Source organism: Myripristis murdjan, chromosome 24 (genome assembly GCF_902150065.1).
Source record: "Myripristis murdjan chromosome 24, fMyrMur1.1, whole genome shotgun sequence".
Lineage (NCBI taxonomy): Eukaryota > Metazoa > Chordata > Actinopteri > Holocentriformes > Holocentridae > Myripristis > Myripristis murdjan.
This window is the reverse complement of record NC_044003.1, coordinates 1377708-1401523: the sequence shown is the minus strand read 5'-3', so window position 1 is coordinate 1401523 and position 23816 is coordinate 1377708. Positions and strand designations below refer to the sequence as shown.

The 23816-nt window shown below is 45.5% G+C and overlaps 1 protein-coding gene across 1 annotated transcript; it reads left to right on the top strand.

The window, feature by feature from the left end:
- Positions 1-144: 144 nt before the first annotated feature.
- Positions 145-17751, top strand: LOC115356559 (uncharacterized; the record flags this gene model as incomplete). Its single annotated transcript, XM_030047775.1, has 9 exons — positions 145-1814; positions 4121-4208; positions 6602-6684; positions 9412-9744; positions 10003-10172; positions 10594-11008; positions 14990-15163; positions 15825-15951; positions 16437-17751. Coding segments are annotated over 9 exons (3570 nt in total), but the record flags the coding sequence as incomplete, so codon positions are not given.
- Positions 17752-23816: the final 6065 nt, after the last annotated feature.

Below are 23816 nucleotides of genomic sequence, written 5' to 3'. Positions count from 1 at the left end.
GAAAGATCCATTTGTTGTTGTTTCTTGTTGTTTGTTCATCCAGAAACTCTCGCAGGCTGCCAGCGAGAACTCAGATGTAACCTGAAGAAGAAGTTTGAGTGTTTGTTTGAGGGGACTGCTAAAGCAGGAAACCCAACACCTCTGAATCAGATCTACACAGAGCTGTACATCACAGAGGGAGAGAGTGGAGAGCTCAATGAGGAACATGAGGTCAGACAGATTGAAACAGCATCCAGGAAACCAGCCAGACCAGAAACACCAATCAAATGTGAAGACATCTTTAAACCTTTACCTGGAAGAGATCAACCAATCAGGACAGTGATGACAAAGGGAGTGGCTGGCATTGGGAAAACAGTCTTAACACAGAAGTTCACTCTGGACTGGGCTGAACACAAAGCCAACCAGCATGTCCACTTCACATTTCCATTCACTTTCAGAGAGCTGAATCTGCTGAGAGGGAAAAAGTTGAGCTTGGTGGAACTTCTTCATCACTTCTTCACTGAGACCAAAGAATCAGGAATCAGCAGGTTTGAGCAGTTCCAGGTTGTGTTGATCTTTGACGGTCTGGATGAGTGTCGACTTCCTCTGGACTTCAAGAACAACCAGATCCTGACTGATGTTACAGAGTCCACCTCAGTGGATGTTCTGCTGACAAACCTCATCAAGGGGAACCTGCTTCCCTCTGCTCGCCTCTGGATAACTGCACGACCCGCAGCAGCCAATCAGATCCCTCCTGAGTGCGTTGGCATGGTGACAGAGGTGAGAGGCTTCACTGACCCACAGAAGGAGGAATACTTCAGGAAGAGATTCAGAGACGAGAAGCAGGCCACCAGAATCATCTCCCACATCAAGATGTCACGAAGCCTCCACATCATGTGCCACATCCCAGTCTTCTGCTGGATCACTGCTACAGTTCTGGAGGACGTGTTGAAAACCAGTGATGGAGGAGACCTGCCCAAGACCCTGACTGAGATGTACATCCACTTCCTGGTGGTTCAGTCCAAAGTGCAGAACATCAAGTATCATGGGAGAGCTGAGACAGATCCACACTGGACTCCAGAGACCAGGGAGATGATCCTGTCTCTGGGAAAACTGGCTTTTGAGCAGCTGGAGAAAGGCAACCTGATCTTCTATGAAGCAGACCTGACAGAGTGTGGCATTGATATCAGAGCAGCCTCAGTGTACTCAGGAGTGTTCACACAGATCTTTAAAGAGGAGCGTGGGCTGTACCAGGACAAGGTTTTCTGCTTCGTCCATCTCAGCCTTCAGGAGATTTTGGCTGCTGTTCATGTCTTTGTGACATTCATCAACTCTGGAGTCAATCTGCTGTCAGAAGGACAATCAGCCTCCCAACTAAAACACCTCTACCAGAGTGCTGTGGACAAGACCTTACAGAGTCCAAATGGACACCTGGACTTGTTCCTGCGGTTCCTCCTGGGTCTTTCACTGCAGACCAATCAGACTCTCCTACGAGGCCTGCTGACACAGACAGGAAGTAGCTCACAGACCAATCAGGAAACAGTCCAGTACATCAAGGAGAAGATCAGGGACAATCCCTCTCCAGAGAGAAGCGTCAACCTGTTCCACTGTCTGAATGAGCTGAATGACCATTCTCTAGTGGAGGAGATCCAACAGTACCTGAGCTCAGGACGTCTCTCTACAGCCAAACTGTCCCCTGCTCAGTGGTCAGCTCTGATCTTCATCTTACTGTCATCGGAAGAAGATCTGGAGGTGTTTAACCTGAAGAAATACTCTGCTTCAGAGGAGGCTCTTCTTGGTCTGCTGCCACTGGTCAAAGCTTCCAAGAAATCTGTGTAGGTTCATAGATAACTGGAAATTTTTAACACATAACATAATGTTTTCTACACAGTTTAATATTGTTGTCATCTCTACTTCTTCCTCAGGCTGAGTGTGTGTAATCTGTCAGAGAGAAGCTGTGCAGCTCTGGCCTCAGTTCTCAGCTCCCAGTCCTCTAGTCTGAGAGAGCTGGACCTGAGTGACAACCAGCTGCAGGATTCAGGAGTGAAGCTGCTCTCTGCTGGACTGGAGAGTCCACACTGCAGACTGGAGACTCTCAGGTAATGTCCATTTACAGTGAGTAGAGAATGCTACTGCCTGCTTATTAAATCTTGTTTTCAAACACCTCGAAGGAAACAAAAACCATGCCATGCTGTTATTTGCAGATTTTTGATCAGCTTTTAACACAATCCAGCCTCACATTTTAATTGATAAACTCATTAACAATTTTAACTTAGATCTTAGCATTGTGGGCTGGATCCTTGATTTTTTAACATTGAGAACACAGAGAGTGAGAGTAAATGGATGCATGTCGGCGGAACTGACATCATCCACTGGGTCTCCCCAGGGCTGCGTCCTCTCCCCTCTCCTTTTCATTTTATATACCAATGAATGCCGCAGGCAGCAGGAAAACAGGTTGATCTTAAAGTTTGCTGATGACTCAGTAATAGTCAGTCTCCTTAGCGACAATGAAAATAGCCATGGTCCTGTAATGCTTTCCTTCAACTAAATGTGAAGAAAACTAAGGACATGTACACAAGCTTAGACACAAGCCCTCTAATATTAATCAGACAACCATTATCAAGGGACATGCATTAGATGTCGTTGAAAATTATAAATATCTTGGGACTATTTTGGACAACAAGCTTAATTTTACTTGCCACTCTGATGCTTTGTGTAAGAAAGGCCAGCAACATCTGTCCTGCCTGAGGAAACTGTCCAAGTTTCAGGTCGACAAGTCCCTCATGGTCCTTTTTTATAAATCATATATTGAATCTGTCCTGACTTTCTCTCTTCTCTGCTGGTTTGGTAACCTTAACACTAGGTCCAAAAATGCTCTTCGCAGAATAGTCAAAATGAGCAATAAGATTTTGGGAGTAAATCAGTGTACACTATCTGACCTGTTCCATAGGCAGATATTTAGGAAGGCCAATGTCATTCGGTCTGACAGCTCCCACCCTTTACATTCGGAGTTCCAGTTGTTGCCTTCTGGGTCCCGGCTCAGGTTTCCCCATGTCAAGAGTAACAGATATAAGTACTCCCTCATCCCTACAGCCATTTCACTTTTGAATGCGGATCCGGAGAGGAGTCGTACTTGACTTATATTCTGTGGCTACTCACTTGGCTCATCTGTTGCTGAATCTGATTTTGATGACTTTGGTTTTTCATATCCTTATTTTTAAATGTCATGATGATGGTGTTGCTGTTGTTATTGATGGTATTGTTGTTGATGTTGATGATGATGAAGATGTTCATACTGACATTATGCACTTTTCCTACTCCGTGTAGGCTGTTTTTGGACACTAGGCTACTTCCTACGCACTTGGCATATTTTTCTTATTATTGGCTATGTCCCAGTGTCTACTGCTGTTGCTTCGGCACACTCCCCCCTCCACCCCGAACCGCGTTTGTATGTACCTGTGTGTTTCTGTTTGCTTGCTTGCAAAACCAATTGTCCTACGGGGACACTGACAATAAACTTGAACTTGAACTTGAATTTAAGTGATTTGTCACATTTCACACTAAGGTCCATTCACTCAAAGTTTGTCTCAGCTCAGTGATCCTGAATCTGCAAAGTGTAACCATGTAAGATCCATATCAGGATCATCTGTTCAGTGTTTTTGTCTTCATCCCTTCTTGCCCTGCTGTGAAACAGAGGCCTGTACGTCACTGTGTCGGTCGCTCAGCAGTTAGGTCCAGAGCAGCAAATCTCCAAAGCTTTGTGGTGGATCACCATGAAACTTGGTGACAACATTCATGTTGCCAATAGAATAAAAATGTCCTAGTTTGGGTGAAAGCAGGGAAATCTTTCCTAAGGTGTCTCCTCTAATTCTCCAAAAAAATGAAGTGCTAAATCAGATTGGCTGTTTTCAGAGATTAAATCTCAGCAGCCACTGCTATTGATCAACAACAGTTGTGAACCCCCACCGCTGAGTTATGATCACTTGTACCAACAAGGAAAATATTACATATTGTTTAAATGTTTAAATCTCACTTTACATGCAGCTTCATGTCACTGATCAGATTCCTAACCTGTGTAGGTTTTTGTGAAAACACAAAGCAGATGATGTGGTGGACTGATTGTGTTTGTAATGGTGTGCAGGCTGTCAGGCTGTCTGCTCACACAGGAAGGCTGTGCTTCTCTGGCCTCAGCTCTGAGCTCCAACCCCTCCCATCTGAGAGAGCTGGACCTGAGCTACAATCATCCAGGAGACTCAGGAGTGAAGCTTCTCTCTGCTGGACTGGAGGATCCAACCTGGAGACTGGAGGCTCTCAGGTATGGAGAGACACACACAATGTCTTACAGAGGGCTGAGGAATATTGTTTCATGTTGAATGGTGGATATGAGTGACGTGGTCTGCTAAATCCTTCATAGGGAAGGTTATTTACTGCCCATGTTTCCATCATCAAAGAGAATCTGCTGCTCTGACTCTGTTTCTTCCTCCAGGGTGGACCATGGTGGAGAGCAGTGGTTGAAACCAGGTCTGAGGAAGTGTAAGTGTGGATTTAGTTTGACTCCTGAACACAAAGCAGCAAACATTCAGCTGTTTAGATGCTGCAGCTGCAGTTTCTGCTGCTTGTTCTCAGCTGCTTTTACCTGTTGAACCAGGTAAACTAAGATCCAATACACCCATATACAGTTAACTCACTCACCTAAACCCTTGACCATTCAACCATCTGTAGTATTTTCAAAACTCAACACAGAAAACTGTTCAAACTGAGATCCAAGCTCTTGGAAAAGTTCACCAAACAATCTTAAGTTTTGTAATTGTGCAAACTATCAGAACTTTTAATGAAGGGTCTAAGAATTAGATAAAAGGCTTGGTAATGAAAAATCATTGATGACAACAGTAACAATGAATCACTGCAGCAGCTGGTGTTTTCCCTCTTTAACATCTTCTTCTCTCCACTAAATTAGAAAAACCTGACAGACAATAACAGTTTTTGCTGTAATTTGAACCAGTGAGTGAAGAACATTAATTTAAGGCAATTAAGATTATGCATGACACATTTTATGAGTAAAGGTTACAATCAAGTGGATCTAACTTCAAAATGAGACATAGAAATAGATAGAAAAATATTAGAAAAATAATTATCTCTCGTATTTGATGTCTTTCATATCCATGACTGTACCTATAAAGAAATACATGAAGTATAGATGTAGTTTAGTTCTGTATAGATGACTCTTACAAATGTAAAGTGAATTTCCATAGTAGTTAGTGACGTCCATTCATTCAGATCCTGCTAAAAAATCAGCAGATAATAACCACAGCAGGTCTGTTGTGTCTTGTTCTCTCCATCAGATTCCTGTGAACTCAAACTGGACACAAACACAGCAAACAGAGAACTCGTCCTGTCTGAGGACAACAGGAAGGCGATGCATGTGACAGAGGAGCAGCCATATCCTGATCACCCAGAGAGGTTTGACTTCTGGAAACAGATTTTGTGCACTGATGGTCTGACTGGTCGCTGCTACTGGGAGGTCGAGATGAAAAGAAGAGTTTATATAGCAGTGGCTTACAGAGGAATCAACAGGAAAGGAAACAGTGATGACTGTGGACTTGGCAGGAATGACAAGTCCTGGAGTCTGACCTGCCATGATGGTGGTTTCACTGCCAGACACAATAACAGACAGGTAGCCATCCGTGTCCCCCCCCCCTCTAACAGAATGGCAGTGTATCTGGACTGGCCTGCTGGCTCTGTGTCCTTCTACAGCGTCTCCTCTGACACACTGATCCACCTCCACACCTTCAACACCACCTTCACTGAGCCTCTGTACCCGGGGTTTGATCTCTGGGTAGATGACTCCTCAGTGTCTCTGTGTGAGATTTGAGGAGTGAGAGTCATGTCCAGTGTGGAGAAACACACACACACACACACACACACACACACACACACACACACACACACATACACCACATGCAGGGAAAAATCCTGTCCTGTTGGCAGCAGCATCACCTGAGCCTCCACCATGTGATTTATCTGCTGCTCCTTGTGGCCTGGTACATGTCGCTGAAACATCTACAAAGTTCAAACAGTGAAGCAGTGAACACAAAAGTAGCGTCTGTAGGAATGACAGGAAGATCCAGTAGCTGTCCACCTCAGTGACTCCAGTCATATTTCTAGTCTAGGTTTCATTGGCATAAAACAGGTTAGTCTGCCACCTAGAGGCCAAAATCATGAACTGCCTCTAAAAACTTGTGTGAATGGTGTTTCTAACAATCTTTCTAACTACTTCTAAGTACGTGGATTCATCGTGGATATTTTGATTGTCTTGTTTATAATCATTGTTGCTCTCGGAGCTGTCATGATCTTCCAAACAAACGCTCAGTGCTACGGAGCGAGCAGCCAGCCCTGCAGGCTCCAGAATAGCCGTGATTTTCCTGTTTTTCTTGATGCTTATATCTGACGACTTGACAGGTTCTGTTCTATGAGGGTTTATAGTTTAATCATAGGAAATATTCTGAGATGTTTTTTTATATATATATATATATTGTAATGCTATATGTTATTGATTCATATATTTGACTGTGTATTCCGTTAATAATATTCATGTTGATAATAAACCTCTGTGGTGCTTCAGATTTCTTTGGCAGGTGACTGTGCCCTGTATAAAAACATATCAGTCACCTGCTGTTCACACCTGAGGAAGATCCTGAGCAGACTGTAACGTCGTCTTGTTTAATAAAGTTCAAGCTGCGAGATTGAGACGGTGTGTGAGATTTTCTTTATGATTTCTATGTGCCTTCTCCTTGACACCCCCACTGCATTAAGCCTTGTTTATATGTGTGTGTGTGTGTGTGTGTGTGTGTGTGTGTGTGTGTGTGTGTGTGTGTGTGTGTGTTTAGGACATCATGGTCATTTGCAAAAATGAGGGTGAACATGTCCCCTTTGCTCCCCAGTAAACTGCATTCATGTGTGTGTGAAATGGTCTAGAAGTGCAGGGCTTCTCCAGACCTGCTGCTCGATGCTGTGGAGGCCAACAGTTTCAGTCCCACAGTCTCAGCATGTGCAGGTTTACACCAACAGCTCTGGACCAACGCTCTTAAACTGTTTAGAGACGGTTCAGTCTCGGCATGTTTCTGGGGGGTGAAGGTTGGGTTAAGGATCTGGACCAGCTGTAAATCATTTTTAGCTCTGTCTGAAACTGCTGGTCTGAAGCTGCAGTGCTTCTCCAGGCCTGCAGCTCAATGTGTCTGAGCAGTCTGGTGAACTGTTACTGTGTTTTTGTTACAGTGCCACTTTTCAGCCAGTGGAGGGCGCTGCTTCCTTGTCATTCCATTTTGTGAGATAGATGGAGCTGCAGGTGGAGAGGCAGCAGTTTAAAGCAGAGCTGAAAATGTCTCTGAAGCAGGCGGATCATTTCCAACAGGCCCAGGCCCCTTGCCCTGACCTTACCCTGAGAAACCCTGAGCCATCTCTGACCGGTTCAAACCCGCTGCTCTGAAACTGTGGAGAAAACTCTGGCTGGCAGGGCAATGTAAGGTACAAGTTAAAAGTTACTGCAGATGCCCCAAGGGAGGGCAAACAATTAAGACTCTTTGCTAAGTTGCTATGTTAGTGTTACCTGCATGTGGATAGCCATGTATTAACACCTGTGTTACACCTGTGGAACAACAAATATATTTTGATTTCAAATGAAAAAAAAAAAAAAAAAAAATACAAAATCAGTAGTCTTAAGTGATTTTGTCTTGAAAATGATCTTGACAATAATGTGTGCTGCTAGGCACTATCCACAGGCCGTGCCACATTAAATCCAAAGTAGTTGTGAAGGCTCTGGTCAAAATTTTCTCCACTTGTGGACTGCCAACATGTGTCCAGACAGATCAGGGGTCTAACTTCATGTTGAAAATGTTTTCGCAGGTCATGTCAGAGCTCAGGGTAAAACATCAGAAATCCAGTTCATACCATCCAGAGTCACAAGGTGCTTTAGAGCGATTCCACCAAACACTAAAATCCATACTCTCAATGTTCTGCCTCCAATCAGACAAAGAGTGGGATGAGGGTCTCTCACTCTTGCTGCTTGCCGTGAGGGAATCAACCCAGGAGTCCCTTGGTTTCAGCCTGGTGGATCTCATCTTTGGTCATACGGTGGACGGGCCCTCACGCTTACGCTTGTTAAAAAATAAATGGCTATCAGACTCTGAGCGTGTTTAACACAATGTGCTAGATTATGTAAGCTCTTTTCATGACCTCTTGCCACTAGTCAGTCCACAATGAAGCGGCAGTTTGACAGAGTGTTTGAGCCAGGTGACAAGGCTTTGGTTCTGTTGCCAATTCCTGGTTCTGGGTTGCAAGCCCATTTTTCTGGTAGCTAAGTAGTAGAACACGAGCTTTCTGAGACAGACTGTGTGGTGCAAACTCCCAACAGAAAACGAAAATCACGTGTTTGTCACATTAGCATGCTAAAACATTATCTCTCCAGAGATGTCGCTCCACCTGTCCCTGCTGCACCTGTTGCCACTGTTTGTGGCCCCGCCTCCCTATCAGTTAGCGGTGGATGGCCTCATTTAGAAAAGTAGTGTCACTCCAACCGCTCGTCTGAGAAATGAAATGTTGAGTGATTTAGAGTCTTTCTTGTCTCACTTCTCTGAACCTGCTAGCCATGATATTATTAAGCTGATTGACCATCTGTTGCTGTTTTCAGATCACCCTCGTCAAACATCTGTTTTGTACCATGACATAGATGTCGAGGGTCACGCCCCAATTAAACAGCATGCATATGGAGTAACTCCTGCCAAAAGAGCTCTGATGCACTAGGAAGTCTCCTTCCTCCTAGAGCTTGGCTTAGCGTTGCCTAGTTTGAGTGCTTGGAGCTCCCCCTGCCTGCTTGTTCTCAAACAGAACATCATCTTTTTGAAATGATTACAGAAAAATCAGCTCTGTCAATAAACCCAACTCATTTCCCCTTCCCAGAATGGAAGATTGTGTTTACAGGGGGGGTGCAGCAAAATTTGTCACAACGTTGGATTTACTGAAAGGGTATTGGCAGGTCCTCTTAACCAAGCAGGCATCAGAAATTTCTGCCTTTGTTACGCCTGACCACTTTTTGTAATACACTGTGATGCCCTTTGGCTTAAGAAACGCCCCTGCTACATTTCAGCATTAAAAGCACCAGGTTGTTTTTGGTGTAAAAAAAAAAATTGTGAGGCTTTTTTAGATGATGTTATGGCTTCCTCTGATACTTGGTCTGATCATTTGGAAACACTATTTCTGATTTTCCCCTCCTTGAACTGTCCCCTTACCGTGGTGGAGGGGTTTGTGTGCCCACATGATCTTAGGAGCTATGTTGCCGGGGGCATTTCGCCCCTGGTAGGGTCTCCCATGGTAAACAGGTCCTAGGTGATGAGCCAGACTAAGCGCAGTTCGAAAACCCCTTATGATGACAAGAAGATCAAGATCCGTGACGTCGCCCGGTACGGCGGAGCCGGGGCCCCACCCTGGAGCCAGGCCTGGGGTTGGGGCTCGTGAGCGAGCACCTGGTGGCCGGGCCTTTGCCCACGGGGCCCGGCCGGGCCCAGCCCGAACCGACGACGTGGGTCCAACCCGCTGCGGGCTCACCACCCACAAGGGAAGCCGTGAGGGGTCGGTGCTTTGTGGATTGGGCGGCAGTCGAAGGCGAGGGCCTCGGCGACCCAATCCCCGGATGCAACGGCTGGCGATGGGGACATGGAATGTCACCTCGCTGGGGGGGAAGGAGCCTGAGCTTGTGCGGGAGGTCGAGAGGTACCGGCTAGAAATAGTCGGGCTCACCTCCACGCACAGCTTGGGCTCTGGAACCCAGCTCCTCGAGGGGGGCTAGACCCTCCACTACGCTGGAGTCGCCCTCGGTGAGAGACGGCGGGCAGGTGTGAGCTTGCTTATAGCCCCCCAGCTTAGCCACCATGTGTTGGGGTTCACCCCAGTGAACAAGAGGGTCGCCTCTCTGCGCCTTCGGGTTGGAGGGAGGACTCTCACTGTTGTCTGTGCCTATGGGCCGAATAGCAGTGCAGAGTACCCGGCCTTCTTGGAGTCCCTGGGAGGGGTACTGGATAGTGCTCCGACTGGGGACTCCACTGTTCTACTGGGGGACTTCAACACTCACGTGGGCGACGACTGTGATACCTGGAGTGGGGTGATTGGGAGGAACGGCCTCCCCGATCTGAACCCGAGTGGTGTTCTGTTATTGGACTTCTGTGCTAGTCACAGTTTGTCCATAACGAACACCATGTTCGAGCATAGGGGTGTCCATAAGTGCACGTGGCACCAGGACACCCTAGTCCGAAGGTCGATGATCGACCTTGTTGTCGTTTCGTCTGATCTCCGGCCGTATGTCTTGGACACTCGAGTGAAGAGAGGGGCTGAGCTGTCAACTGATCACCACCTGGTGGTGAGTTGGATCCGTTGGCGGAGGGGGAAGCTGGACAGACCTGGCAGGCCCAAACGTACTATGAGGGTTTGTTGGGAACGCCTGGCTGAACCCCCTGTTAGGGAGGTCTTCAACTCCCACCTCCGGGAGAGCTTCTCTCAGCTTCCGAGGGAGGCGGGGGATTGAGTCCGAATGGACCATGTTCTCGTTCTCCATTGTCGATGCAGCTGTTCGGAGCTGTGGCCGCAAGGTCTCTGGTGCTTGTCGTGGCGGCAATCCCAGAACCCGGTGGTGGACACCGGAAGTAAGGGATGCCGTCAAGCTGAAGAAGGAGTCCTACCGGTCCATGTTGGCCTGTGGGACTCCTGAGGCAGCTGACGGGTACCGGCAGGCCAGGCGTGCCGCAGTTTGGGCAGTGGCGGAGGCAAAAACTTGGAGCTGGGAGGAGTTCAGGGAGGCCATGGAGGAGGATTATCAGTCAGCCTCGAAGAAATTCTGGCAAACCGTCCGGCGCCTCAGGAGAGGGAAGCAGTACTCTGCCGACACTGTTTACAGTGCAGGTGGGGAGCTGCTGACATCGACTGGGGATATTGTCGGGCGGTGGAAGGAATACTTCGAGGGCCTCCTCAATCCCGTCGTCACGTCTTCCGCTGAGGAAGCAGAGGCTGAGGACCCAGAGGTGGACTCGTCCATCACCCAAGCTGAGGTCACTGGGGTGGTTTGTAAGCTCCTCAGTGGCAGGGCAGCGGGGGTGGATGAGATCCGCCCTGAGTATCTCAAGTCTCTGGATGTTGTGGGGCTGTCTTGGCTGACACGCCTCTGCAACATCGCGTGGCGGTTGGGGACAGTGCCTCTGGAGTGGCAGACCGGGGTGGTGGTCCCTCTTTATAAGAAGGGGGACCGGAGGGGGATCACACTACAGGGGGATCACACTTCTCAGCCTACCCGGGAAGGTCTACGCCAGGGTGCTGGAGAGGAGGCTTCGGCCGATAGTCGAACCTCGGATTCAGGAGGAACAATGCGGTTTTCGTCCAGGCCGCGGAACACTGGACCAGCTCTATACCCTCCGGAGGGTGCTTGAGGGTTCGTGGGAGTTTGCCCAACCAGTCCACATGTGTTTTGTGGATCTGGAGAAGGCATTCGACTGGGTCCCTCGTGGTGCCCTGTGGGGGGTGCTCCAGGAGTATGGGGTCCGGGGCCCTTTTCTAAGGGCTGTTCGGTCCCTGTACGACCGGAGCAGGAGCTTGGTTCGCATTGCCGGCAATAAGTCAGACCTGTTCCCGGTGCATGTTGAACTCCGGCAGGGCTGCCCTTTATCACCAGTTCATAATGGGACAGAATTTATGGACAGAATTTCTAGGAGCAGCCGGGGGCCGGAGGGAGTCCTGTTTGGGAGCCACAGGATTTCATCGCTGCTTTTTGCGGATGATGTTGTCCTGTTGGCCCCATCGTTGCAGGACCTTCAGCAGGCACTGGGGCGGTTTGCAGCCGAGTGTGAAGCGGCGGGGATGAGAATCAGCACCTCCAAGTCCGAGGCCATGGTTCTCGACCGGAAAAAGGTGGCATGCCCTCTCCAGGTTGGTGGAGAAGTCCTGCCTCAAGTGGAGGAGTTCAAGTATCTCGGGGTCTTGTTCACGAGTGAGGGAAGGATGGAGCGTGAGATTGACAGGCGGATCGGTGCAGCCTCCGCAGTGATGCGGTCGGTGTACCGGTCCGTCATGGTGAAGAAGGAGCTGAGCCGAAAGGCGAAGCTCTCGATTTACCAGTCAATCTACGTTCCTACCCTCACCTATGGTCATAAGCTTTGGGTAATGACCGAAAGGACAAGATCGCGGATACAAGCGGCTGAAATGAGTTTCCTTCGCAGGGTGGCCAGGCGCTCCTTTAGAGATAGGGTGAGGAGCTCGGTCACTCGGGAGGAGCTCGGAGTAGAGCCGCTGCTCCTCCGCATCGAGAGGAACCAGTTGAGGTGGCTCGGGCATCTGTTTCGGATGCCCCATGGACGCCTCCCTGGGGAGGTGTTCCGGACATGCCCCACTGGGAGGAGGCCCCGGGGAAGATCCAGGACACGCTGGAGGGACTATGTCTCTCGGCTGGCCTGGGAACGCCTTGGTGTTCCTCCTGAGGAACTGGTGGAAGTGTCTGGGGAGAGGGAAGTCTGGGCATCTCTTCTTAGACTGCTGCCCCCGCGACCCGGCCCCGGATAAGCGGCAGAAGATGGATGGATGGATGGATGGATTTCTGATTTTTAGGCATCTTAGTGATGCTTTGCTCGTGCTAAACTTGGCGAAATGTGAATTTGGTAAAGCTTCTGTCACATATTTAGGCAAGCAGGTCAGACAAGGTCAGGTGCGTCCTACAGGCTCAAAGTGCAGGCAGTGATCGATTTGCCTGTTCCTCGTACCAAAAGGACACTGTGCTGTTTTTTAGGCATGTGTGGATACTACAGGGCATTTTGCTGAAATTTCTCTGATGTGGTGGCTCCTCTCACGAGTCTTTCTAGCCCCACAGTAGAATTTGTGTGGTCTCCAGTTTGTTTGCTTTTAACGCTGCTAAAGCTTTGCTGTGCAGCGCTCCGGTGTTGTCTGCCCCAAATTTCCAGCGACCTTTCAAGTTGGAAGTGGATGCTCGTGGCTGTGGTGCTGGTGCTGTCCTGCTTCAGGAGGATGCACAGGGCGTAGATCATCCTGTTTGTTATTTCTCACAAAAAAAATTGACAAACACAATTACAGCACCATTGAAAAGGAGGCCCTTGCTCTTCTGCTCGTGGTCGACCATTCTGAAGTGCATCTAGGCTCTAGTGCCCAGCCAGTTCAGGTTTTTACTGAGCACAATCCCCTGGTTTAACTTGCAAATCTGCCACAAAAAGGGAGTTGATCATGTGTTGGCAGATGTGCTCTCCTGTGTTGATTTGATTGTTTCTGTTTACTGACCCTTTTCTTTGGAATTAAACATGATAGGGCAGCGTTTGATTCCTATGGTCCTATTGCTGTGTCTAATGTATGTGTGTTTGTGTCGTGATTTGTGTGATGGCTGTGATTGGACCAGCCAGCGGGCAGCATTATAAAAGGGGACCAGTGGAGGAGGAATGAGGAACTTTCCTCCACTCCCAACCCGACTGCCGACTGTCTGCCATGCGTGGCATGTATGTGTGTGTGTGTGTGTGGGGGGGGGGGGGGGGGGGGGGGGGGGGGGCTTTAGATATTGTTCTTGTTCAACATACCATGAGATAAGTAACAGTAGGGATGGGCTGCCATTTTTGTTTGTGCTTTCCTTCTAGTTACGTTCTCTGTTCTTTTCTCTTTCTTTTGCAGGTTATCTCCCGTCTCTGAGTTAGTGTTGTTTTGTTTGTTATTTTGGCTGAGGTCCGCCCCAAAGCTATCCTCCTTATTTCCTGGAACTGTACATAGTTCACCTCACAACTGTAAAATAAACATGTGTGATTCACTTGCCAACTGTATCCTATTTAGTGTTACCTGACTTGGGAGTGGAGGAAGGTGTTGTGTCCCCGGTTACCCCGAGATGGGGTCATAACAATTTGTGTTTTTTTTTTTTTTTAATCAAAGCTTTAAATGAACTCGCCTCTGATTGGGTGAACCAGGTGGAACTGTGCCACACTAGTGTTTGTGTGGCCTCAAGACTGGTTTAATATCACCTGATGAATTTATGAGGAAGTCACTGCACCTTCAGATCACAAGTACACACACACACACACACACACACACTCAGGACTGTCTCAGGAGAGTCAGCAGCGTCTTCTCTCTCTGTGTTTCCTCTCCAGGTGAAGCTGAAAGTCTCTTGGGTTTGATGTGGATGTGACTCAGCAGGTAAAGAGCCGACCAGGGATCATTAGAGATGTTTGATGAACAGGCTCCTACATTGTGTTTCAGAGCTGGACGACTGAGAGCAGACTGGGACCACAAGGAGCTGGGAAGTCTTTCCAAACCTGATTTCTGTGTTTCCAGGTGTAAATATTCATTGTGTCATAACATTGATGTCTGACATTGATGAGAAAATCAGTTTTGTCTCAGATGTTTTAAATGTGTTTTTTCTTGGTAACAGAAGTCAGAGTCAGGTAGAATGTAATCTCAACTCTTCATCGATGAAATATGCACAGAGTTACAGAACCAGTCTGACAGCTCGGATCAACTTGACTGGAGTTTGTTTATATGCAGTTGATTCACCAAGAGCTATTTCAGTTTTAACCCTTTGAAATCTGAACAAATGGATTAGGATTTTAAAAAACACAAAAAAGGTGATGAGAAATACAGCACGAAATTAGTAAGCAGTTAAAAGAATATATATTTAAAAAATAATTCCTAAATTACACCCAGACAAAAGAATTATCACAAATGCAAACCCAGGAATCTAAATATCAATATCGTATATCCTGTCATGGAAAGCTTGTTGTCATCAATCAGCCGCTGTGTTTGTGTCAAGGTGTTGGCTCTGCTATGGAACCGGCTGGGAAGAGGCTCTTCTGGGGCTGCTGCCACTGGTCAAAGCTTCCAGGAAATCTGTGTAGGTTCATAGAGAATTGATTATATTTGAGACAAAACCTGGAGTTTTGTATAAAAAAGAATAAGTAAGTCAATAATGGGTTCAACTCTACTTCTTTCTCAGGCTGAGTGTGTGTAATCTGTCAGAGAGAAGCTGTGCAGCTCTGGTCTCAGTTCTCAGCTCTCAGTCCTCTAGTCTGAGAGAGCTGGACCTGAGTGACAACAACCTGCAGGATTCAGGAGTGAAGCTGCTCTCTGCTGGACTGGAGAGTCCACACTGCAGACTGGAGACTCTCAGGTAATGTCCATTTACAGTGACTGACTGATTTTTCACATTTCACACTAAGGTCCATTCACTTAAAGTTTGTCTCAGCTCAGTGTTCCTGAATCTGCAAAGTGTAACCATGTAAGATCCATATCAGGATCATCTGTTCAGTGTTTTTGTCTTCATCCCTTCTTGCCCTGCTGTGAAACAGAGGCCTGTACATCACCGTGTCGGTCGCTCAGCAGTTAGGTCCAGAGCAGCAAATCTCCAAAGCTTTGTGGTGGATCACCATGAAACTTGGTGACATTCATGTTTCCGAGAGCATGAAATGTCCCAGTTGGCGTCTTCCTATGACCTTTCCTCTAGCGCCACCAGCAAGAAAAATATCCTAGACATGAGCATTGTTTTTGTCCTAAACAAAACAAAGTGTGAAACCGATTTGGACATTTTCAGAGCAGAAATCTGGGCAAAGGTAACAGTGGAGTGACTGAAATTGATCAGCAACATTCTTGAACCATTGCTGCTGTGTTCTGATCATTTTCATATTTAACAAAGAAAAATGTTACATTGTACTTTTGAATCTCGCTTTACATGCAGCTTCATATCACTGATCAGATTCCTTACCCGTGTAGGTTTTTGTGAAAACACAAAGTAGATGATGTGGTGTACTGATTGTGTTTGTGATGGTGTGCAGGCTGTCAGGCTGTCTGCTCACACAGGAAGGCTGTGCTTCTCTGGCCTCAGCTCTGAGCTCCAACCCCTCCCATCTGAGAGAGCTGGACCTGAACTACAATCATCCAGGAGACTCAGGAGTGAAGCTGCTCTCTGCTGGACTGGAGGATCCAACCTGGAGACTGAAGGCTCTCAGGTATGGAGAGACACACACAATGTCTTACAGAGGCCTGAGGAATATTGTTTCATGTTTAATGGTGGATATGAGTCAGGTGGTCTGCTAAATCCTTCATAGGGAAGGTTATTTACTGCCCATGTTTCCATCCTCAAAGAGAATCTGCTGCTCTGACTCTGTTTCTTCCTCCAGGGTGGACCATGGTGGAGAGCAGTGGTTGAAACCAGGTCTGAGGAAGTGTAAGTGTGGATTTAGTTTGACTCCTGAACACAAAGCAGCAAACATTCAGCTGTTTAGATGCTGCAGCTGCAGTTTCTGCTGCTTGTTCTCTGCTGATTTTACCTGTTGAACCAAACAAAACAACCAACGACAATGACAAAGGCAATTTTTTGTTCCTTAAATATTGCATAACCACAGCAGGTCTGTTGTGTCTTGTTCTCTCCATCAGATTCCTCTGAACTCAAACTGGACACAAACACAGCTCACAGAGCCATCGTCCTGTCTGAGGACAACAGGAAGGTGACAGTGAGAGAGGAGCAGCCATATCCTGATCACCCAGAGAGGTTTGACTGCTGGGAACAGATCCTGTGTAGAGATGGTCTGACTGGTCGCTGCTACTGGGAGGTCGAGTGGAAGCAAAGGGTTTATATGGGAGTGACCTACAGAGGAATCAGCAGGAAAGGAAACAGTGATGACTGTGGGCTTGGCAGGAATGACAAGTCCTGGAGTCTGATCTGCAATGATGATGGTTTCACTGCCAGACACAATAACGTAGACAAAGTCATCCCTGTCCCCCTCTCTAACAGAGTGGCAGTGTATCTGGACTGGCCTGCTGGCTCTCTGTCCTTCTACAGCATCTCCTCTGACACACTGATCCACCTCCACACCTTCAACAGCACCTTCACTGAGCCTCTGTACTTTGGGTTTAGAGTTTGGGCTGACTCCTCAGTGTCTCTGTGCGACATTTGAGGAGTCAGAGTCGCCTCCTGTGTGAAGAAACACTGTAAATAAAAAATGACATAAGTACATTATTACATTATTGGCTCCACATTCAACATTTTTTTATATATTTTTAACCCAGCTAATAATGTAATAACCACCCACCGTTGCAGGCTAATACCTTATTAAAATATGTGATGTGATAAAGCATGATAACATAATTAGTTCAGAATTATTATGACATTATTGACCAGTTATCACTTTACTGACTTTTACTACAGTAAAAATAGAAAAGTTATTATGCTATTGGCAATTACATCTACAGTGTGTCTTACATTACTGGTTGTCTTTTGGTGCCACAGTAATATATTTTAAGCCTTACCTTTTTTGTCAGTCCCCATATTGTGGAAAATAATTTCACTAAAGTATGGAATTTTTCACATAGAACTCATGATATGTAACCTGACAATTTATTAATGTTATTAAACATACATTTTTTTTTTTTTTTTTTAGTAGGGGATTCAATCCCTATAGACACCATTATGTAAATCAAATTTATTATGTAACTCCAATGTTGATTAAGACATTTTAATGATGTAAAACTCAGATTGACTGTAAAAATAAAAACTGATCTTGGCCCCACTGCTCTTTGGACCAGCTCAGATTATGGAACTCTGACTAGTAACCAAAATGATATAATAAACCACTTCACTGCTTCAGATTTGAGTTCATTCAGAGTTATTTTACAGAGTTATTGAAGAACTAAATGGGTAAAAGGGGACCATCACTCATCTTGCCTAAGTGGTGGATTTTCAACCACATTTGTTGGCGAGCCAGCCAGGAGTTGGGGTGCCAAATGCTTGAACTTTACCTCTGACTCATGAACTAACGGTGGCCACTGTAAGAAAGTAAGCAGGGCCTTTTAAAATCTGCACATTACAGTTGAATCCAGGAGACTGAGTGTTTCCCCCCCAGATGAGAAACTGTATACCTCAGCCTACAGAGAACCTAGAAGTTAATAAAAGGTAAATCTGATGTATTGTGTTTTTTGAAGAATTGATCTGATTGGTGCCGACATATTCCTCTCAGGTATGTAGAGTTGTGGTTGTTGTTTACCGCTCTTTTGTAGCAGAGGAAGTGAATCATAAGAGGTCTCTTTGAGGTTAAGAGAGCTTTATCTGCTTTAGGGAACAAGGAAAGTTATGGCTCGACAGAGAATTTAACTAAAAGTTTGCTAAGGGGCCTCTGGGATGGCAAACTAGGGTCAGTCGCTAAGTGGCCTTTAAGGATGGTGACTCTGGCCAGAAGCTGTGTGTGCTAGCAATGTATGAATGGGATGCATGAATGGAATGTGAGTCTTATGTGTTAAATCAGCTGAGGGACTAGATATTTGAATGTCTTTGGGGAACATCCTCCCACGGGTCACCACCTGTGAGAGGACATGGGTTGGGATGGAGCCCCTGACAGACCGGACCTACAGTGCAGAAACTGGCTTTTGGTACGTGGAATGTCACCTCTCTGGGGGGGAAGGAGCTGGAGTTTGTGCGGGAGGTGGAGCCTTACTGACTACATATAGTCGGGCTCACTTCTACACACAGCCTTGGCTCTGGAACCAAACTCCTGGATGGGCAGCTCAGAGCACGCAGCTTTCCTAGAAGCGCTGGGAAGTGTCCTGTGAAGGCACCATCATGGGACTCTGGTATTACTGGGCGACTTCAATGCTCATGCTGGCAATATTGGGGAAACAATATTGGAGGGGGGTGATTGTGAGGAACAGCCTGCCTGATCTGAACCTGAGCGGTGCTTTGTCGTTGGACTCCTGTGCGAGGGGCACTGCACTGCTGGACTGTTATCATTAGGACTCTACAGGAATAAATGATTGCACAGTTAAATGGTTACATGAGCAGCTTCTACAAGAGATGTGTTATGTTTTGCAGGTTTAGTGTGTGGTTTTGTGGTTTAGTGTGTAGAATTTTGCAAAAATAGCCTTGAGTTTCACAGATAGTGCCTAAGCAATCAGAAAAACAATCATGGTTTCAGAGACAGAGCTCCAAGATTCACTGACAGAAAAAAAAGTAAAACAATGAATGCTGGGAGGTGTAAGCGGTGTGCTACCACTGTCCCCAGCAGAGGGCGACACAGGACTGACGACAGATACATGGTCAGGAAGAGCGGAGGAGACGAGAGGAGGAGGAGGAGGAGGAGGAGGAATGAGGTGGATGAAGAGTGAGTAGAAGTCAAAACCCATATTTTACATTTGTTTCTTTTTTCTCAGGCGCTATTTCTGAATCTGGCTGCTATTTTTTTGCAAAACTCCACACAGGAAAACACAAAACCTCACAGCAAACCAGCTACACGTGATATATCTGTCAAAACAAGCACCTCCTGCAGATCTCTGCAAACCCTTTTTTAAAACTTATGTTTTTGCATCAACACACACACAGAAGAAGAACATTTGTACAAGAAAAAAGAAGAGAAAAAATAAAAATTAGGCAAAATCTTTTTTTGTGGGTCTGGCCACTTCATCTTCCTCCTCTATCCCTCTCTCTCCTCTTCCTCTGTCCTCTGGCCTCCGTTCTTCATTCCAGATGTTTCCCTGTGGTGTTTACAGTTTGGTTTGTGTGTGTGCATTACAGTGTGTGTGGCTCTCTTGGTAAATGTAGCGCCTAAAACTGTTAAAGGTGTCAGAGACAGAGCTTCAGGAGTCACTGCACTTGCTTCAGCATGAAAGTGTTGAGATGAGGAAGAACGAGGCAGATCACCTCGACGATCAAGAAAACACTTGATTCAAGAAAGTTCTGGAAATTATATTTGTTGTTATTGTTGGATTATCTAATCCCACAGGTGTTTTTTTTTTTTTTTTTAATACCTTGCTGTCCTCATCACAGTGCAGGCAGAGTGGCTGAGCGGCCCTCTGGACCCTCCAGGCCCCGTGCAGCGCTGCATCCAATGCAACAGCGGGCCCTACACGGCTCAGGTGGTCAAAACCAGCTGCCCGCTCAGGGCCCGTCATCCGGCAGCTCGCCTCCATATCTGCAGACTGAAGGTCAACGAGGCGACACGCTGAGACGGCGTTTCACTGAAACCCGCATCAAAAGCCGCTGTCAACTTTGTTCGCCTGCATAATGGACCGTTTTGTTGTCAATTTTGATTTATTTGCCGACCTAAGTTTGGATGAATGGCAGAACGAGGAAGACAAGACAGTAGAGAAAAAGGAGAGATACGCGAGAGTGACGAGTGAAGAGCTGGATCAGCTGGAGAGGTCAGGAAATGAAGCCGGTACGGCCCAGTCAACGTCTTGGGCCGTCAAATGTCTACAAGACTACCTGACAAACACCTGGCAAACAGCTGATTTCTCACCTGTAAGGAAAGAGGAGCTGAACAAGATCCTCCGTGAATTTTATGGAGCTTTAATTTCTATAATAAAGAGAATGAAATGCCTCAGAAGATTCAGCACCACGGACAGTACCTGCTGAGGCAGATTCAGCACCATGGACAGTACCTGCTGAGGCAGAGTCCGCACCACGGACAGTACCTGCTGAGGCAGATTCAGCACCACGGACAGTACCTGCTGAGGCAGATTCAGCACCACGGACAGTACCTGTAAGATTTTCCACGGAGATGTGCGGCTATAACTTTGTTCTTGTTATTAATGCATTAATGTTATCAGTTATTAATTAGCCTATTAATCGTTATTAATTTGTTTATTCTTTATGAGTTTCCTAGGCCATTGATTTAATTAATTTGTCAATTTGTTTGCATCTGTACATTGAAATGAACATTTAATAAATCAACACATCTGTGAAAGCTGTGGTCTTTATTTCAGAGGTAAATTGATAACAGCCTGAAAAGGTGATTCTATAACTCTGTTCAGCCTTAATGTGACTGCTTACTGTCCTTACTTTTGCTGCTTAGCCACATTAATCGGAGCTGACGTTAAATTGGAGTGACACCCCCCCCAGCTGAAAAAAAAACATCTGCAGGTGAGTTTATGAAAAGACAGATGTTTGTTCTGGTGCCGACACTGGAAAGCAGTAGCCTGTATTTAAGTAAGAACCTGTTGTTTATTTACTTAGTTCTGTGAAAACTGAAATGTTGTTGTTTCAGATATTAGATATTACATATCGGCCTGTGTTGCTAATATAATTACATAGAGACGGCAGTAGGTAAATCGATATTTCTTCGTTGTATTTTCCTCCATGTTAATGCTGTTTGTGAGGATGTAGTTAGTTTCGTGCAGAAGGTGTGTGACTGTGACGCACTTTAAACCCTCAGGAGCGCACCTCAGCGCTGCGGGGGAAACTTTATAAGTCTGTTGCTGCCGAGTGAATAATTCTCCTTTCAGCTCGCCAGTCACTGTCTGGGTTATTCTGTGTATTATTCTACCAGTCTACTGTGTATTACTCCCTGTATTAAGACAGTTTGAAATGTTTGGTGCTGGAAAGACATCGCTAAGTTGGAGTGGAATTTGTATTACGTGTGTCGCCACAAGGGGGCACTGTGACCCTGATAATTCTGTCTGTTTATGCCTATAAGCTTTGAGGTGCACTGCACTGTCTGTTATTCCTGCCTGTTGACCAGTGGTGTTGTTATTCTGAGTGTAGATAATTTATATCCTTTATATTTTGTCATCAGTGTAAGTAGTTACATTTTTTTTATTATCTTACTGTTGTACTGTTACTATTACCCAGCAAGCATTTTTTAGTTTAAAAGATGTCTAATAGACGTCTATACGTAGACCTGACGTCTGGGCTAAAACACGGAAAAATTTGGGCTGTCAGTGAAAATTTAGTAGACGTCTAGCCATTACCCAAGTATAGCCTAGTCATCAATTAGACGTCCAATGAACGACTACATATGTACGTCTAATAGAGGCCAAAATAACATCTAGGCTAAAACACGGCAAAATTTGGGCTGTCAGTGAAAATTTAGTAGATGTCTAACCGTCGCCCGAATGCAGCTTAGCCATCAGTTAGACACAGCTACTGAACAACTACTATATACATCTAACAGACTAAAAAATAATGGACTGAGGATTCTATTTATTCAAATACAAGGAAAACCATCCAGACAGATTAAATGTAAAGAATTTATTATTAGAACTTGTAAAACACTTAACAAAAACAATGATAGAAGATATAAATTATATAACACTTCAAATTAGGATCATTTTAAAACAATACAAAAAAAATATATAATGAAATAATACAATATTTAACAGGAAAACAAGAACAAGATTTACAATAATTAAAATTTTAAAAAATTAAAAACTTAAAGATACCTTAAAAATAACAACAGCAACAACAACAAAAAACAAAACAATGGGAAGCCACCCTACTTATTTCTTATTTCATGACTGTGAATAGCCTGGTCCTCTCAAAAGGCAGCTTCTCGATTGGCCCACCACCCTTCATGTTACATTTTGCCATCAGGCCATTGGTTAAAACCCTAAAACAAGATACATATTAAGGAAGTTATTAATTGTGGACAAAGGTACATTATTATTATTATTATTATTATTATCCATATAAACAACGTATACTTAATTTAAAAAAAATGGATAAGGCTCAAAACCAGGATACTAATGCACATGTAAACACACTCACTCTCTTTGAGGAATTTCGTTTTTTTTTCCCTCCCCAAATCTAGGGCCGTAGAAAAGTAGGCACGCAATAAAAACTTAACAGTTCAATCATACCTTACTGAGAACATCTTCCTCTTCCATCGTTCAATGTTTGCTGAAGCTAGAAACAATAGTTTCGCGGATATTACTGGCCAAACACGGCTTCCCAGATAAAGGCGGCATTTTTGAGAGTGTATAAATTTAAAAGACCAACCAATTCCCTTAATTGTGTAAGATTTTGTGCAGAGTCACCCGTTTTCGGGATGAGTAGGTTGTCGAGAACCTATGGCGGAGGTAACCGTTCAGCCAAGAACGGGCACTGCAGTTACTTTGGGAAATACGGAAACATATGCAACTTGAATGACCATCATCTGTTTATGCGAAATGGGCGTGAATATTGCCAGCACATGCGCTTCTAACTATTAGATAAGTTAGGTTAAAAAAAAAAAAGGAAAGGAAAAAAAGCCACGTGTTGTTAAGGTAAGGTACACTGGCTTAGTCTAAACTGCGAACATTCCCGATATATAAGCACGGTTCCTGCACATATATCAAATAATGTACATAAATAATGAACACATGACGAGACAAAGACACACTTACTCGCAATAACAACGTCGCAGCGGCGTGGCGTGGGCTGCTCACAAAATGGCTCTCCTTCTTTGTCATCCGACACTTCCAGCCTATTATTGCGGTGTCTCGCGATGTCAGTCGTCCTGTCTCTGACGCAGCTCAACTACCCTCTAGCGGTTGAGAATCGTAATTTCATTATGTTACTTTTAAACTGAAAAAGTAAAATACTGAGAATGGTGTGTATTAATATGTGTGACAGCAAAAATATCAATTAATAAGTTAATATTAATTCGCAAAATGGGATTTGCTATGTTAAATTCAGAGCTAAATCGTGGCTAAAAGTAGACCACTTCATGGAAATTTGTTTTCATAGATGCTGACATGAAATTATGGCATGCACATCGAGAAGGGTCCTGTGGCCAAAGCTAACGTTACATGTAACCAATTTTAACAGTGCTTTGGCTGGAAGTGGGATACACATAGCCGGTCTATCAGGGCCGTTGAAATCACAACAACTGCTTGCCTCGATTTCGCCAGATGGGCTAAGAACAGGCTACACGTAGCCAGTCAAATTCAAGGCTAAATCGTGGCTACACATAAACCATATGAAATAAATGGTACTGACCACTTTTATGTATTGTTGACACTGCAGACATGATGGGATATTATCAATCTCAAAAACTGCATAGTGAAAATTTTCACTATGC